This window comes from Haliotis asinina, chromosome 11 (genome assembly GCF_037392515.1).
Source record: "Haliotis asinina isolate JCU_RB_2024 chromosome 11, JCU_Hal_asi_v2, whole genome shotgun sequence".
Lineage (NCBI taxonomy): Eukaryota > Metazoa > Mollusca > Gastropoda > Lepetellida > Haliotidae > Haliotis > Haliotis asinina.
Genome location: NC_090290.1, coordinates 25585159 through 25604597, shown reverse-complemented (window position 1 = coordinate 25604597; position 19439 = coordinate 25585159). Strand labels below are relative to the sequence as shown.

General features: G+C 40.1%; 1 protein-coding gene across 2 annotated transcripts in view; it reads left to right on the top strand.

Annotated features, from left to right (window-relative positions):
• The window catches only part of LOC137256254 (pre-mRNA-processing factor 40 homolog A-like), a 40958-nt gene extending 28755 nt beyond the window's left edge, over positions 1–12203 (top strand). Inside the window, exons 16-25 of one of the 2 annotated variants that reach the window (XM_067793984.1) lie at positions 3063–3269; positions 4014–4130; positions 4486–4542; positions 4894–4974; positions 5314–5490; positions 5577–5676; positions 6173–6240; positions 7256–7459; positions 8158–8172; positions 11542–11730. In XM_067793984.1, coding sequence (XP_067650085.1) covers positions 3063–3269; positions 4014–4130; positions 4486–4542; positions 4894–4974; positions 5314–5490; positions 5577–5676; positions 6173–6240; positions 7256–7459; positions 8158–8172; positions 11542–11640 — 1125 coding nt within the window. In that variant the 3' untranslated portion in view covers positions 11641–11730. Of the gene's footprint in view, positions 1–3062; positions 3270–4013; positions 4131–4485; positions 4543–4893; positions 4975–5313; positions 5491–5576; positions 5677–6172; positions 6241–7255; positions 7460–8157; positions 8173–11541 lie in introns of both variants that reach the window. The other variant, XM_067793986.1, reaches the window with a different exon arrangement.
• Positions 12204–19439: the final 7236 nt, after the last annotated feature.

Sequence of the window (19439 nt, the reverse complement as noted above, 5' to 3'; positions counted from 1 at the left end):
ATGTCTCATAGTTTGACTCACAATTTTAAAGCGACACAGTAATGTTCACAATATTTACAATCCCATAATGCAATCTTGGAATGTCGCTTGACAAGTCAGCTTCATTTGGATGTACTGATCTCAACTTACGTCGGTAGTAGAAGGGCGATGTTCATATTGCCCCATGTTGTTTATCTGGTAATGTTTGTCTTAACATAGGGGGCAGACATATCAAAAGAACAGTGCATCAGTTATCCCTGGGCAAGAATTCTTAATTTAGGTCGTTTGTTTTCTGCCTTAGATTAATCAAAATTATCCTTAGAACATTTTAGATTTGGCATCTTTAGAAAAGAGATACGTTTCGTTCTACCACAAAGTATAGTGTAATAAAGCAAACTTTTGTCTTGAACTATTATAAAGCATTCAGAACTATAATTGTTCAGGGCAAAAGTGTGCTTTATTACACTGTACATGGTGGTCAAGCGAACTGTATTTCTTAATTAAGCCACAAATGATTTCTATTGATATGTGCCATTTTGTACAAACCAGTGGTCTCAAGAGACTGCCTGAAATGAACATGGCAGTTTAGAGTTCATCTCATACAGGGTGATATTCATCCAAAAACATATATGACCAAATAGTGACTACCTTTGATAAACCCTCTAAACTTGATGATACCCTAAACATAAGCCAAACTGACATAATCTGGTGGGTTATTTACCTGAGGCTTTATATGGTCTCTTTTTTGTGGTAGAAGAAAAGAACTTATTGTTGTAGTTTAAACAGTTAAAAGTCACATGCAACGTAAAACGCAACTTTGCAGATTCTGATACCTTTTGCTATGCTCTTACGAGAACAAATCTTAAAAAATGCCAATTCAACCTATAAAGTTGAAAAAGGCATGATGAAAAAAAGCCCGCCAAGTTCAAATGATTCACAAAATTCTCCTAGTGCAGGCGGAAAAATTGGTTTCAACAGCTGTGCTGCGCTGCGTCCATAACGCATGCGCAGTGAATAGGTTCGCAGAGCTTGAAACAGTATGCATGCCCAGCGTCTGAGGTCATGAGCGGTAGTCTAATCTTGGTTGTGTACACAGACAAGTAAATAATCTACTCGGTATATAAAAAAAAATTGTTGATTGTGGTAAGCAGCCTCTGTCACAGAGAAAGCTCAGTGTCTGGTTAATTGACACCTATATGTCTGATTGCCAGTCTGCTAGAGATAATATGCAATACACAGCTTCAATCATTGACCACATGCAATTTGAACTTAACACCTATCAGGCTATACGCCATAAACAAAATACATTGATTTATGACTTGTGCACCCAAGTCCTGTCTCTGCCACATTATGTAATTAGGCAGGTGTGATACTTGAACACATGACATGTTTTTATGTCTGTGAGTTGCAGAAAAGTTACATCCGTTTTTCTCGGATGACTGGATCTAACTGAAACTGGTGCAAACTCGTCAGATTCAAGTCCTGCTTTGTACTTGGATGAATGACAGTTTCCAGCCACGCAGTAGTTCACCATCTCTACTGAGATGATTTTTGATTAGATCGAACACAAATTCAGAGAAGATGAATTTACAAAACCCTACATGGATAACAGCCTCTTCTAGTGTATATGATTTTGTTTGACAACAGTATATGAATCCATACTTAAATGACGCATCAAGTACAAAAAAGAAGTTGTTATCCATAAAGAATCTTACTTTCTTGTGACTTGACATACTTCTAAAATGCCCATCAAACAGATCATCTTTCTGTACACACAGTGAGCCCTCAGCATACCCACAATGACTGGGTTCGGTCTGCCGAGGGCTTCGTTTCGAGGGAAGTAAGCCCAAGTACAAAATATTATGCTCTTGAATCACGATTGTACACTTATAATTTTGTTTATTTGTTTTCACAAGCAGTAATATATATTATATGTCATGAATAAGTGATAATTGTCTTTCATTTATGTTTGATTTTTGGGTTGCATGTGGCCTTTAATCAGTCTTAGATTTTGCAGTTCTGAGATTTCAGTTGTTTTCAACATGTATAGTGACAGTGGATAGAAGGTTCATGTGATGGATCTGTTGTTTAGTACAGTCCTGCCCTGTGTATCCAAACCGCAGATATCTGGAAAATTTGCTTTCTGAACGAAAATTCCTTAAAATGAATTCACAACATTGTAAATTACTCACTTATTCGGAAATCCAGTTTTAGCAACTGGACTGTCATTTTCACATGCAAAATGCTAAATATATGCATTTTTGTCTGGTATATCCAGATGGCTGAGTACTTGTCAGTATGTTTACACGCGCAAATATCAATTGGGCTTGTGTACCTTAACCTGGAAGAAGACAGCAGTCTTTGGAGCATGAGAAGATTAACTACAAGTAATTAGCAAGGTGACACTGAGTTAATTTTGAGGTGTGTCAATTTGGCTGTCAATGACGAAATATTGACTGAAAAAGCACATACTTTTGGCGATAGCATGGGTATCGCAGACTTTGCTTATACTCGTGGCTCGTTAACACAGTTTAAGTCTAGACATAGTGTATCGAGCAGGAAATATGAAGTTGAAGCAGTAAGTGCTAGTTGATGTTATCAATCAATAAAGGTTATGTCTGAGGCCTATAATGTTATTTGTACACTTCTTTGTACATGTACATATGGTCCATGGTTCAGATATCCGGAAATTCGTTTTTCTGGACAGTTTCAAGAAAAACACAAGTTTTCGGACAGATGGGGCACGACTGTATGTGTGGACAGCACCACTTCTGTTATTAAGAATACGTGAAAAAAAAAATGGTCTCTGTCATAAAAGTGAAATGAGTGTCTGTGTCGACCTGAAGGTTATCCTTTCAAGCATTTACATTTAACATGACCTGTGTTGACATGCAGGTTCTCCTGCTGTGGTTACATTTAACATGACCTGTGTTGACATGCAGGTTCTCCTGCTGTGGTTACATTTAACATGACCTGTGTTGACATGCAGGTTCTCCTGCTGTGGTTACATTTAACATGACCTGTGTTGACATGCAGGTTCTCCTGCTGTGGTTACATTTAACATGACCTGTGTTGACATGCAGGTTCTCCTGGATGAGCTGCATGACCAGGGCAAGCTCAACTCCATGTCTCTGTGGATGGACCTGTATCCCATCATTAGTCAAGACCTCCGCTTCACCATGATGCTTGGGCAACCAGGTTCCACGCCACTTGACCTCTTCAAGTTCTATGTTGAGGACCTCAAGGCCCGCTTCCATGACGAGAAGAAGATTGTGAAGGAGATACTCCGGGTAAGAGAAGCACATACTCGCAAAACCAGCAGAGATATGAAGTCAATCTTTTGTCTTGAAGTCCTTGGGACTAGTGAGGATATTTGAGGAGAAGTTTCACTTGTAAATAAAACAACCTAACATGAATGAAACTTTTCCTCTAGGATCATGAGTCAGTGATCATGAAATCACAGCATTTCCAGATTGGACCTTATCTAAATTGCATAGCTCTAAAGTAAATTACTAAGAGTCAATCACAGGATAACTATAAAAAATGCTATTGACCTCAAACACATGCTATACATGTGAAGATAATGTGTCAGACAAGCAATCAGCAAGATAGGCGCCAGTCCCTTGATCAATGCCATGGGGATTAATGACATAGTCTGTGAAATAATGGTACACCATCTGCCTAGAAACAACTCACATGTCTATCTGTTACTTCAAACAAACAATCAGTGTGGCCATCACAGCTGTGCTTACATTTACCAGACTCAGTGAGGTAAAATTACCATTTATACTATGTTGGTGACTGGGAAATAACATGGACTTCTCGGATACACTTACACACAATTACTGTTCAGGGTCAAACATACAGTCAGGTCTCTAGTTTTGAGATTTCCCCAAATCATTTCTCAGATCATGGTTGAAGTATTACTTGTTCTACTTTGTTTAGTTTATGTCCTGAAACAAACGTTTTTATACATGTATCTTTTACAAAATCCACTGTATATATTTTCATACAATTTGCTTTTTTGAAAACAGGAGAAGGGTTTTGTGGTGGAGGTCAGCACGACATATGATGACTTTGCATCTGTCATCAGCAGTGACAGGAGGGCCATCAGCCTCGACACCGGCAACATCAAGCTCACCTACAACAGTGTATGTATCACAGGACACAGAATGTTCAATGTAATGTTATATCTTGAGCATCTTTGGCAGAATCATTTAGCAAGTGGCTGTTCATGTTTCAGGAGCAAACTTCATCTTCACATTGTCCAAATCACAGGTCTGTGCCAATACTGACTTGATATATATACTCTTTGTTGACTTGTCAGTATAATAGATATATAGATTGTCTCAGCCAATTACCTACTAACATGACATATAGGGTGTCCCTCATGAAGTTGATAAGCTGTGAAATTCGGAAATACTTTTCGAAAGTTAAAATAACCTTGCATTATTTGAGATAGTTTGATTGAACTACAGGTAAAGTGATCCTGTTTGTGTGTTGCAGCTGATTGAGAAGGCAGAAGCTCGGGAGAAGGAAAGACTGAAGGATGAGGCCAGGAAGGTACATGTCTCACCTACACTCATACATTTACTGCATGTGGCATATGGGATACTTTTCAAGAAACTGATGGTTCATGTATTCATCACATATTGTTTATTAATATAAATAATATAAATATATTAATAAATACTTCAACCATACACACCAAAGACACCACAGACTTAAGTTTCTGCAGTGTTCTACTTTACCCACACAATAAGGTAAACCAATGGTTGACTGGTTTCCCAACATGGGTTAGCTAATACTGATCACAACTTTACACACTTGTAACATCAGTGGGATTTTCTTTCTGCAAAGCATTGTGTGACAGGTGTGTGAGTAAGTCTGACACCATACATCCTGTGTCTACAGCTGAAGCGACTGGAGGGATCCTTCAAGACTCTGTTGAAGCAACTGTCTCCTCCCATAGACCTGGACACCAAGTGGGATGATGTAAGTACCTTCTGCCATGTCCTCACACAACTGCCTTCAGCCTGCAATAATACTGCCCTTTACCTGTGTGTACTTGCAATTCTACCAACACCTGTGTGTGCAGACAACACAACCCACACCTGTGTTTAGCTGGCAAACTACCTACACTAGTTATTTACCTCAGTATCATATGTCCATTACTTGATAAAGGGGACGTGTGTCCGATTCATCGATTCAGCATGAACCTAAGGTAAACATTAGGACTGGATAGGGATTTCACATTATGGATCTCAAAATCCCTCACATGCTAATCAAAGAAATTGTATTGATTCATGGCAGAGGGAAATGTCTTTGTTCCAGATAAGATCAAAGCTAGAACATGAGGCAGCGTTTGAGGCAATCACTCTCGAGTCTGAACGAATGCGACTCTTTAGGGAGTATGTGATTGCTTATGAGGAGACATGTGGGCACCACCATGCAAAGAGGAAGAAATCAAAGAAACACAAGGTCAAGAGGTCAAGGTCAAGATCACACTCTGTAAGTTTGTTATGATTATTAAATGACATTCAATTCATCTTTGGTTCATGACTTCATTTATGAATAAATGTGTTTTGTTTATTCAGAGTGATTCAGAAGAAGAAGAAAGAAGACACAAAGCTAAAAAGAAGAAGAAATCACGGTCTGAGTCAAGGTCTCCCAGTCCTGGAACACCTTCAGATAGAGGTAATGTTTTATAAAATTGTCAGTCACCAATATTCCAATTAATTTGATACTCTCTGTGAATAATAAAGTCCAACACTAACAATCCAGTGATTGAGATTATCAGAGACAATCCAGGCTGAGAGATCAGATGACCCAAGGTATCAACCAAGTCAGCATGTCTAACCACATGTCCTGCCTCATGACAAACATAGGCTGCTGGGAACCAGTCCAGTCCCAATGGAATGAAAGATGTTAGCAGTTAGAATCTCATTGTCTAGAGACTTCTGTTTCATCTGTCATTCATTTTGCTGAAAAAGAACTGCTGCCTAGTTGTTGAACTCCCTGCAGACTCATAGCTGTCAAATTATGTGGACATTTGCAAGTTAATACGAACAGAGTTGACCATCCTTGGTTCCTATGTTAATGTGGATAAATGAATTTGAAGAAAACAACTGGTACCTGTGCATGGAAATAATATATCCTGTCCTTCTTCCTCAGTTGCATTTTGTTCTTGTAGAGTATGAGCCTGAGAGGACATCCAAGAAACACAAGAAAAAGAAAAAGAAGAAGCACATTTCTAGATCTGTAAGTTCCCACACTTGACATAGATATCTGCCTAAAATTGAGTATCCTAAAATTGAGTAACCTAATTATCTCCCGCTGCAAGTTTAGCACCAAGTGGGGCATATAGTATTAAGCTCCATTTGTCTGTGTGGCCATATGTAAATACAGATTGGAATATCTTAAGAATCATTGACCAGATTCTTTACATATTTGTTACCAAGGATCATCAGTATGTGATACTTTGAAGATAGTTTTTACCTGCATCTTAAGCTTGTGAGCAAGATACCTTAAGAACCATTCACTAGATTTTATTCATATTTGACACCAAGCTTCAACTAGGGTAGGTGCAGGGCCTAGTCTATTTTGGTGACCTTCACGTTAACCTGCATGTTATGCTTGTCAACGAGATATCTCAAGAACCATTCTGTAGATTTTTTTCATATGTGACACCAAGCTTCATCTAGAGAAGGCGCATGACCAAGTGGATTTTGGTGACCTTCACATAATTTTCAAGGTCATAGCAACACTGAAGATTTCAGCATGTTAACCTGCTAGGATTGTCAGCAAGATATCTCATGAACTGTTCATTGGATTTTCGTCATAGACTTTCAAGACAATTTCTTTATTATTATTTTTGCATGTTTGTGTGTTTGAGTGAGTGAGTTTAGTTTTCGCTGCACTCAGCAATATTCCAGCTATGACGTGTCAACCAAGTCAACAACCCTGACCCCAGATCCTGTTAGTCACCTCTTACAACAATTATAGTTGCCTTTTATGGCAAGCATGGTTTGCTGAAAGCCTATTCTATCCCAGACTTTCTCAGATCTTGTGTGTTTGAACAACAACAGAGCAAGATATTAAGGGAGGTTGACTGGTCGTGTGTTTGCTGGCATATTAAACTATGATCTTCATTACTTTTTAAGTTTCATAATTTGCAGTGTGGCATATGTCCCCATAGTGGCCATGCTTGTTTCTTACTTTCAAACACAAAGGTGTTTTATCTCTTCATTCCTGAAACTAGTGAGTTTTTTTTCAGCCATCACGTTCTGGCTATTCAAGTGACGAGAAACATGATCATGATCGAGAAAGAGAAAGAGATCGAGATCGAGACAGGGACCGTGATCGGGAACGTGAGCGGGACCGGGACAGAGACAGGGACCGAGACAGAGAGAGGGATAGTAAATCTTCTCGTCGGAAGAAATCCCCAACACCCTCCTCCAGGAAAGACAAGCATGATAAGGTGAGTTGTGCTTGATTTTCCCTTTGTGTTGGGGTCTGACGAAACTGTCAGGAATCTAGAAAGTCTCTGTTGAAAACAGTAGCATGTAGGGAGGGCTAAGTTGTTTAGGGAGACAGAATGTCTCGGGAGTAATCACTGTCTTACATCAACATTCAAGACAGATACTTCGACATTGAATGTAAAGACATCTGAATCCAATCTGAGTGTTATTTTCTGTTTTACAGGAATTGATCTGTGGAACATTTTTCTAAATTGAATGGAAAAATAGGATCCATGTATTGCCACAAAGATAGCAGTGGGATAAAGAGTTGCCTTCCAAGTTTGGGCACTTGAGATTACCAAATGTCAATTACCGGTACTTCCACTAAGCACATTAGAGAACAGACAACAGTGTTTAAAATATGTGAAATGCTATCATGTGGAAATCCAAATTGTGTTTGTTTGTGCATGCAGCATGTGAGGAATTAATGAATCTAACAGTGTCTTATGTACAATGCATTGTGATCTTTGGCAACAAGCAGTGTATTTTAAGATGATATCTTCTTCTTGTTCTTGTACTTATAAGTTGTTTTGGCCTCATATATTCAAGGTTAGGTTGCCTGGAATGAGATTGGCATCATGTATACTATGAAATGCTTTCTACAGGACCTGCTTTCTGACTGACATGCATTACATCCCATGGTTTTTTCCCTTTTCAGCATGCTTCCAAGAAGGTTAGTTCAATCCTCAGCCACCATTAACCCTACTAACCACATTCATTAGTCCTTTACAACCTTCACCAGCTTCTCACACCCATTGCTGTATTGTTCCAACTTCCAGCTGGCTGTTTCATGTGTAGTGTTCATATCACATCCAGCCATGAAGAGTATATCAAAATTGGTCATCAGTAGCTTATGCTTGGCGTAATAGGCAACTAATGGGATTGAGTGGTCAGGCTCGCTGACTTGGTTGATGTCATATATGTCATTATATACCATTTGTGTAGGTTGATGTTCATGCTATTGATCACTGGATAGTCTGGTCCAAACTTGATTATTTACAGACCGCTGCCATATAGCTGAAATATTGCTGAGTGTGTGTAAAACTAAACACACTCACTCAACACATCCCATCTATCACGTGATACAGTGGTCCAGTGGGTAGAGAGCTGACTCAGGGGAAAGGGGGGTTTCAGATCAACTTCATACCAAAGATGTTATAAGATGCTATTGTTAGTCTGCTCTGTACTCCTTTTCCATTAAGAGTGTAAAATCAGAATTGACTGACAAGAAGTCATTATGGGGTGGCATTGTTAACCTGCAGCATAGTATCACAGTACTGTCACTGTTGGATACTCTGTGCCCTTATAGCCTGTATGTGGCCAGCAGAGGGACAGCAGGTCTATTGACTGCATGATTCCACACAGTCACTTTGTTGCATGTCTTACATTATATGTAGCCAGAATGTAACACTGTCAGGGGAAATTACCACTGGATAATATTCAAGCTCTCAGAATATGTATATGTCTGTGTTTCTGTCTGTCTGTCTTTTATTGCATTGCTGTATTCTTTAATATGTCAGCCCTGACATTAGATTTTAATAGATTTTGATTTTAAGCAATTCAAGATAAATTTGTACCCTTCAGGTTTTTGGGATTTTTTCTGATATTTTCTATTCTTGCCTGAGCGTATAGATATTCATGTGATCATTAATTGGGTATTGATAACACAAGGTCCATTCCTGATTGATTGAATATTTTAAGACCAGTAAGTAAGCGACAAGTTCATTCATCATTTCAGAATTTCATTTAGCAGGAGATATGTAAGAAGATTCAGATATGTTCAGATTTTTCCTGTTATTTCTCTGTGGACAATTTCAAATTTCACACAAATTTCATTGTTGATATTTTGTTGTTCTTGATGATGACATTTTCTGAGATGACATAGTACTTGCTGATTCAATTTGTGTTGACTACAATTCATTTCATGTAAGAAAGTCTGACAAAGGCTACCTCATGTATCATTCCTTGTTGATTGTCATAGAAAAACAGATTGGAATTCGTTGCACAAGGGTTCAACAAGCATGTGTAATTACTCTGGGTAGAAACAGCTGTATTGCTGAGAAAGTTGAAGATTGCAGAAGAAAATGGGGTGGGTGGGGGGACCTGTTCCTGAAACGTAGCACTGATAAATGATTTGGTGGAGGGTGTTATGTACCAATTTTAATTTACATGGTACATGTGTGGTATATTCAAATGAGTATAAGTGTGTAGGTACTTAATACACTCCTCATACACTTTCACAAATCCCTGTCCCAAAGTGAATAAACATCTTTGAATATGTTTAGCATACTTTATCTGTCTTTCCAATTACAATGATTGTAATTAAATCAACTTACAGTATGTTTTCTGATGTAGTATTTCCTATAAATAGATTATGGAAAGATGACCAGAAGGTAATGAACTCACTGGTGCTGCATGCAGGGTAAACATTGTATTTTGTGATTTCACGGTATTTTGATATCATCCTTACTACATTCCTGAAATTTGGAACTTGTTTTATTTTGTTGTGTGTATATTACCTGTTTCACAAGAAGACATACTGCATTCAAAGAGTTGTTATCTTCCCCTTTAAATCCAAGTAAAATGTTTTCTGGGGTGAAGTCAATGTAGCCTTCAGTTACAGTCCTAAGCCTCATTTCAAACTCTCCCATCTTTTTAACATGACAACAGTCATAAAGTAGATGGACAATTATTTCTAATTCCTTTGAACAGAATGTACATATAGGTGTGTCCTTTAGACTGATTCTATTTAAGAAAGTGTTTGTGGGTATAATATCTTCGTCTGTAGCCATTTCAAATTACTACATTTTGTACATCGATTTGTCATCTTGTATATGTTTCATAACATTGTGTTATACTGTGTTTGAAAGACTTTCCACATTTTATGTGCATATGATTTACTGTAGCTGGGGTCAAGAAAGGAAAAATATGACATTCTAGAGCCTTTAACCTTCCGACTAAGTTTGAATACATTGAATGGTAGTACTGGAGAAAAAAGTATTGTTTTGGGAAGAGTGATTTGTCTTCTCAAGCAGTTATGGAGGTTTGGTACTAAGATATCTTACAATACTTGTTCTATCCTGATTTATCATTGGAAGGTCTTCATAAGTATAGGACCCCCGGTAACAGGGTTCATTAGATCATAGAGAAAGTGTATTCCTGCATTGTACAATTGTACCTATATTAAACATATAATTAAGCAAAATACTTTGGCTTAATATATCATCTGAATTTAGTGCTTTTGTAAATATGATCCCCAAGTATGATAAATGATCAATGATACAATAAATGTTGTAGTGTTGAATGTGAGAATCTGACCTAACCAGTCTTAAACGTTGGGTAGCATGTCCCCTCCCTGCTTTCTTGAAGACTTGGCATATCTGGAGATATCAACAACATGTTGGAGTGGGAGGGAGTGTCACAGATCATGTTCAGTCCGAGAATACAGTACTATCAGGCCATAGTGATGTACCTGCAATATGGCTGACAGTGGTCTAACAGAAGCAAAAAAAATTGAACTATTTAGTCTCCTAGTTTAACATGGCTAATGATCCCGGAATATGTTTTCTGAACAGTTTAAAGATAGTGTATGCATTATTAATAAATGCTTTTGCAGTGAGTGGTGTGTTTGAGTACATGGGGCTTCTTCATGCATTCTGTACAGTAAAGATAATTCTGGTTACCTATTTACAGTGGTAGTTACCATGACAATGAGATAACAGTTCTTATCTTACAAACTCTATACAACATGTTAAGCAGTTTTTGTGATTTGAATTGGAAGCAATATGCCTTTGTAGCGTCCTGAAAAGTCTGAATCCTCATTGCTAGCAGGCAGTGTGGTCCTAGTACCCCCATGGCCTTACCTCCTAGTACAGAGGCAACTGTGGATTTGTTGAATTTGATTCATGGTGTAGCTTATTGTCATTGCTCATGATATCAACCATTAGATAATGTTTGCCAAGATAGCTGGAAGTAGACTAGACATTATTCCAACACATACTAATGCATAGTGATCCTATTAATAAAACGTTGTTTGTTTCAGAGAGATGATGACTACGACAGCACAGAGAGTGAGTTGAGTGAAGGAGAGTTAGAGAAAAGGAGGAGGTTGTTACTGCAGCAACTGGAGAGTGACTTATAAACTACAGCACATGGTCTCAGCCTGCTGACTGGCTTCGGGTTTATATGTGGACATGCTGACAGGCTACATAGACTAGCATTAAACAGACGGTGAATGGACATTACAGTCTTCAAAGATGACTCATCGAGGAACACAAGTTTGAAAAGTTGATTAATTTTAATGGTTTGATAAGAAAAGAGGGGAGCGATGATTGAAGTCTCCGAACAAGCAACGGTAAAATTCTGTAAGCTGGCGGAACATGGTGGATCGACTGATTTTTGAAAGGTTGATGTGTGAACTGCTGACACCAATATGGCTGTTATGTCAGCACATCATCACATTATTTGTGAAGACTTTTTGCCATATGTGCGTGCAGAACTGAAGCTGTACCAACAGCAGTGAAGGATATACTATGTTTGGGATTGACATTTAGTTGTATTTGATTTCCTTCCCTGTAGTATCAAGATAAGGGCGTCATTAATTTTGTAGTGTGAACTTGAACTCTCATGGCACTTTGCTATCATTTCACCATCCTTCATTTCTGTGTTCTCTGTACAATAGATAATAAAAAAAACATTCTAATCATCATTGTGTTTTTGTTATGTACTTGTTGACCTTGTAATGGTGCAGTGTCTTCCATCACACCCAGCTGAACTCTTGTTTTCGTCTTGCTCATGTTCAGTATCTGGAGACATCTTGAAGAGCACTGATGAAGCAGCTATATGCCTCACCAACATGGTCTCACCTACATGGCCTCACCTACATGGTGTCACCTATGTGGTGTCACCTACATGGTCTCAACTATGTGATGTGACTTAAATGGTCTCACCTACATGGCCTCGCTTATGTGGTGTCAACTACATGGTCTCACCTATGTGGTGTCACCTACATGGTGTCACTTATGTGACCTCACCTACATGGTCTCACCTCCATGGCCTTACCTATGTGGTGTTACCTATGTGACCTCACCTACATGGTCTCACCTCCAAGGCCTCACTTATGTGGTGTCAACTACATGGCCTCTCCTCCATGGCCTCACCTATGTGGTGTTACCTACGTGACCTCACCTACATGGTCTCACCTATGTGGTGTCACCTCCATGGTCTCACCTATGTGGTGTCACCTACATGGTCTCCCCTACATGGCCTCACCTATGTATTTATATATATAAAAGAATGTATGTGAAATTTGACCTACAGTATTGTAAGATAGGAACTTTGTTGGTTTTTGTGCTTATAGCTTATATCCAACTATCTTTTTGGATCTGATATGAAACTACTACTTCATAAAGTATAAAAAACTATCTGTCTTTATGGAGATAGATGTACATTTGAAACCTGATTTTAGCCTTTTGGGAAGCTTTGTCTTCAGTGACTGCTTTTTGTTACACCCAGGTTTGTTGAATATTTGATGAGATAAGCTACTGTGCAGTAGTGATATTGGTTTAAGAAGAGATTCAGCTGTGCCAATGTTTTCTAGATAGGGAGATGTAAGCACAGATCTGGTTTCATCAATGTGCCCAATATATATTGAACTACTAATATTTCTTCGCATGTAAAAACTCAAAAGGTTATTTTTCTAAACAGACTAGGGTAACAACTGTGGTAGCAATTAAAGTGTTGCAGGCATTCATGGGTAAAATATATTAGTCAGTCTAAGTAAAGTTAGGTTCAGTATTATTTGTCACACTGCTTATGCTGAGCCTAACAAACATTAGTAGAAGGTCGTGGCAGGCAGCCTTTTTAACTGACCAATCAGAATGCATCTTACCAAGTTGACATTCACACATACCTTTAAACTTTTGCCTCGTTGAACAGGAAGCTGGCGGGAATGGAGACCAAGAACGGTCTGATATACCACGAGTGGTTCTTAAAATGTTGAATAAAATATATTTTACTTGAGTAATGATTAAGTATGGGGTTGGAAATCTGACAGCACAACCCGGTGAAGAAATTGGTATATACCTTTGATGGTGGCGATATTTTATTTTGATCTGAAAAATGTTGTTCGAGAGAAGCGAGAGAATTGCCTTATCAACCTTTGTTCACTTCCCCAGTATAAGTAAACTTAGTCTCAGTGTATTTCGTTACACTCCACCACTGAGTCTAACAAAACCTAGTAGGAGGTAGCGTCAGGTAATCTTTTAGCGACCAATGACCTTCCAATCAAACGCGAGACGGTTAAACAGATTTAACCAATCAGACAACGGCTACTATTTTGGGATCGGAGGGATTTTCAAAATATTCACGTCACCGACCCAGATCTCCCCACAAACCAAAATCCGCGTATAACACAGATTGCAGTATATACGCTTTTGGGTTTCTGTTGACATGCTTACCATTAGCTATTATTTCCGAAAGATAACATCTTTGAATATTGCCAAAAACACTATTTTCAGCGATTGTTTACTCGCCGTTGTCATGGCTGTACGTACGCCGTGGGCATTACCCGGAAGCGAGCGTACGCTAAATAGCATTCGGAATCGTTTGGATACGAACCTTTTCGAGATAAAAAGTTCAAAAGGTATGTGTGAATGTGCACTTTCGCGATTTGGTAAGCTGTGTTCTGATTGGACAATCTCAAAAGTTACCCGACGCGACCTCCCATAAGGTTTTGTTAGACTCAGTAGTGGAGTGTAACGAAAAGTACTGAGGATAAGTTTACTTAGACTGCTCACTTCCCGGTGCATGCAAGCAGACTGGTCATTTTCCCTCTGTTGCGCAACCCTATTTGCACTACAGTTTGCCAGTGCTCACGGGTACTTTCAATGTCGAGGTTAAACATTATCAATGATTTCCCCAAACAGAACAGTTACTTTCAGGTTGTAATATGATGTTAATGAATGTGCAATACATGCAGTTGCAGTTATGCCTGGCTGTATCATCACCTGGAGTCTATTTGCAACCATCACATTACTCATATCTACTCACAGTAAGAGTCAGCTCTTGCCACTTTCACATTGGAATGTTAATGATGGACTTCACATTGTCTAAAGACAGCCATGTTATAAATCGGCCAGACACTCAGACCTCAAACATGGGTGTTTGTGGTCTCAGACATACACAAATACCAGACATGCAATATGCCAACATTAATGGTCATCACAGTATTCTGGCAATTTCCGAAAGGACCGTGATATTATGAATTTGCAAAATCCATTTTGATTCGCTTATCACAACACATAAACACAGAAAGAAGTAGGAAATCTGCGCAGTTTCAAGACAGTCTCACGATCATTTAGTGGTGTGTGTGTGGAATTGAATTAAGGATCTGAGTGTGAAACCTCAAATTAACTGGTTCTGAAATCGCCAACACATCTTGAAGCGTAAAAATGAAATATTCCCATCAGAAAATGCTTAAAAAACCAACTTAACTGCTAAGAGCAAATGCAAATCTGATGGCGCATCTTAAATAAATGATGGGCTGCTGGATGTTCCCCTGAACAAATAGACGAAAATCTCCAAAGCAAATAAGACTACGTCTCAACATTGCATGCCATGCATCAATCCAAAATGTAGCATGGCGGACAGTCTGCCCAGTGTCTTGGTATCTATACGGAGGTAACTAATGCAATTGTGGTACTCTGTAGGCTGGTCTGTTTCACTGTTTCTATTGCCGGCAGACTGTAATACAGTTACCTGCATGGGAATTTCGCGCACGTGTAGCAGATCAACGTCATTAAGATGTTCAGGAATCTTCAGCTCCTGTAGACCATGGGCAGCGCTGTGTATTTTTATACACTGATATTTGACAGAAGCGGAGGGCTACCTGGTGAGTGGCTATCACTGGCCATCACTGACGTTGACCAATATTTGCTTCTAAGATATGTGTATGATTTTGATATATTTATTGGCATTTACATAAATAATCTACACGGGATGCCTAATTTCATTCATACTTCAAATATGAAAAATAAAGTACACGAGAAACCTTAATTAATTCATACTTCAAATATGATCCATGAAGATCCGACTTCAAACATGACCCATGAAGATCCGATGAAGAACTGGTCTTAAAACAACCCATGCATGTTGGAAGCGGCAGCTGATGGGCTCGAGTGATCGGGCTTGTTTACTTGGTTGATGCACGTCATCGAATTGGAATTTCGTATATCAATCGCATTATATAGGAGACTGGATTTTCTGGTCGAGTATCAACAGAGTGGCGTCATAAATGGGGAATATTGCTGAGTATCGCGCCCAACGCCAAACCAACAAACCAACAAACGTCTGTCTCTAATGCAGGTCTAAACTCCTGAGAAGCCACCCCGGATGTGTTAGCCAACACATATACATAGCACATAATGTGCTCGCTTCTGGTCGAAATATCATTTACTGTCTACATTACCGAAATCAGGTCTCATGTAACAACACTAAAATAGCAACATTTGGTCGTTATTATCCATGGGAAACGGTCGTCGTCCGTGCTTTGTCGGACCACACGTGTTGATGACGTCCCCTCTTGCTGCCTGCACGCTCTGTGCTGATTATTGAGAGATGCAGCAGGTAAAATGCCATCAGTTCTTCACAAACGCACGCTATTTCCTCCGGATGCCAGCGATTAACGGAAGAAGGTTTGTTTGAAGTTAATGGTGCTCAGTTCTCAAAGGCGATCATATCAGTAAATGCATTTATAACGTAAAAGTTCGAGATAAAATGCGTCTTTGCAAAAGTAACCTTTAATCCGCTGTCAGTAATTCTATAAAGAAAAACGTCACTTCACCTGGTATTGCTGCAATGGTATTTCTCCCACCCGCACCTTTTTGTTTACCGCGTGGGTTTATTGGGGGTTGGGCCATGGACATAAATTTGTCAACCGGCTTATTTTATTCAAGTGTTTGTGAAACCTACGACATGTGAACATTACCGTATACATTTACCGTAAGAGTTCACATGAAGTAGTAGAAAATCTTAATTTGTACATATTGTATATTTTCGGAAGAAACAATTTTGTGGTTTTTTTTTTATTTGAGTACGGTTTTACGAGGCTTTCACCAATATTCCAGCAGCATCACCTCAGGGAACACCCGAGGGGGGCTTCACACATTGTGCCAATGTGGGGAATCGAACTCGTCACTGACCTATGTGGGTCGACAGGAGCGACAAACAGAATCGGATGGTGCCGTTTAACAACAACAACACACAAAGAAAAATGAATACACATACTCAAATTGATACATGAGTAAATAAATTTTGAAATAGGAAGGTTGTCGAATGTTTCAACTGATAACAGGAATTTAGTCATTCAGGCACTGTTGGAATGAAAGCTAAGGTAGTGTTTAAGTGTTATCATTATCTTTACGTTGAGATTATCTCAGAAATGTACACATCGTGTACCTCAGATTATATCCATACCCCTTGGCCTTGACAGACAGCGGCTGATCGACCGAGTGACTTCGGTCGTAACCCAAAGGCGTGGAATGTTTCCCATGTTTTCAATCAGTCTTCTGTCTGGTTCAGATTCTATTATTTACAAGACGTTGTGATTGCTAACTTCAGCGACAAGCAGCTATACAGTGCTACATCTGGCAACGCTGATATATAGTCACAGTAGGCGGGTCCAGGGAGAGGGGGAGGCTGTGTACAACCCCACTTTTGCCCTGAAAGTTTATTCAATTAGCATCCCTCATTTTTCAAGACTGTGCACAACCCCACCCCAACCCACCCCCCAACACCCCACCCCCACACACACTTTCTCAAAAAGCAAAAAAGCTGTATGCGCCCCTGAGTCATAACTTTTAAAGAACGCTATTAAACTGTGTTACCTAACGATATATTCGTTTTGCGGAAAACATTACATGCATTTCATGACAAATGGAAAGCGAACGAACTTCAATTTATTGAAAGGATAAATAATAACCTCTAATATTTTGCAAGGTCCGTCTGAGAATCCTGAAGTGTGATACAATCGATAACCTCATAACACGAGCGTGTACGCGTTCAGCTCGAGTTGAAATATTTCTCTGTGGGTGGAGATGGGCAATGTTATACAAGACACGTTTATGAATACATTCAAAGCAATAAAACACCTCCCGTTAAAAACAATCACATGTTCACCCACAATTATCGTCTTCAGTTATCATATTTATCCGATCATTGTGGTATATGTGACTTTGAGGGGATGGTATATTGCACCAGTACGATGACACGTGATCACCCCAGTTCCCAAGGCTGAGATTGACTGTTAGTTCCGCGTGGCAGCCCAGCTTCAGGTGCCAGTTCTTCATCACGACATTCACGGGCATGAGTGAGTGAGTGAACTGGGCTTTATGCCAGTTTTAGCAATCCTGCAGCAGTATTACGGAGGGTGACACCAGAAATGGGTTTCACATATTGTACCCACACAGGGAATCGAACCCGTTTCTTTGGCGTGACGAGCAAACGTTCTACCCACCAGGTTACCACACCGCCCCGTTGATGTATGTTATACAGTAGACAGTTCTCAACCTGAGGACACATGTGCATCAAACGGGTGCGGCATCCGATCGCCCCAGGTCAGTTGTAACGTCACTTGCCGGAAACAAATTCATTCGGCAAGTCAGCCAGTAACGTACTGTATTGGGGTGGAGTAACTGTCCAGACCATACGAACCCGCTTGCGCGCTGCCCATCTTCGCCTACAGCAGATGGCTAAAAACCCTGCAAAATGCGGGTATTCACCTCATGTGGGTGTCGAGATCACCTGACTGACCTCAATCCCATCTAACACGCTAATGGGATGCTCATGGAGGAAGCCTTCGTGCCTTCAAATATTGAGTGAATTTCGTTTTCGCCTTCCCACGAATCCTGTTGCCATCCCAATTAACAAAAACGATGGGCGAGCGAATGTTTGTTCAAGTCCCTTCCATGCAAGAACAGGCGATGTCGACAACAAAACAACCACAACATTTAGATATTATTAAATGTAAGAAGACAAATTGTTACTTTTTTTCTGACCAAAAATGACAGGTTTATTGGCAAGCTGTGACGCATCTTCCCATATGAAACACCAAGGGCGTGTAGCCACACATCTCCAACCTAAAACAGAAATTAAATAGAATAATGTATATGTATGTTCCATCTCCGTAGATGGTCTGGGCGGCACAAACATGTTCAATACTAGATCAGTGTGAGAAGCCCAGGATGTTGTCGTCGTCCCCGTCGTCGATGACAAGGAAGCTCTCACCAGCGGCTGTCGTGCACAACTGATCGTGAATAACAAGGTATCACCAGTGGGTAGGCAGGGGAGATACGGTAGACCCACGAGCTAGATATAGCCTGTCTTTCTTTGAGTGGAAAGTCGGCATCGATTCGACCAAGGAACGGTTGGCATCATTCCAAGGTCCATCACGATGAGCCCGAATCTCCTCTTCGTACATCGCTGGCAGAGGTTCCAAGGTCCATCATGATGAGCCCGAATCTCCTCTTCGTACATCGCTGGCAGAGGTTCCAAGGTCCATCACGATGAGCCCGAATCTCCTCTTCGTACATCGCTGGCAGAGGTTCCAAGGTCCATCACGATGAGCCCGAATCTCCTCTTCGTACATCGCTGGCAGAGGTTCCAAGGTCCATCACGATGAGCCCGAATCTCCTCTTCGTACATCGCTGGCAGAGGTTCCAAGGTCCATCACGATGAGCCCGAATCTCCTCTTCGTACATCGCTGGCAGAGGTTCCAAGGTCCATCATGATGAGCCCGAATCTCCTCTTCGTACATCGCTGGCAGAGGTTCCAAGGTCCATCACGATGAGCCCGAATCTCCTCTTCGTACATCGCTGGCAGAGGTTCCAAGGTCCATCACGATGAGCCCGAATCTCCTCTTCGTACATCGCTGGCAGAGGTTCC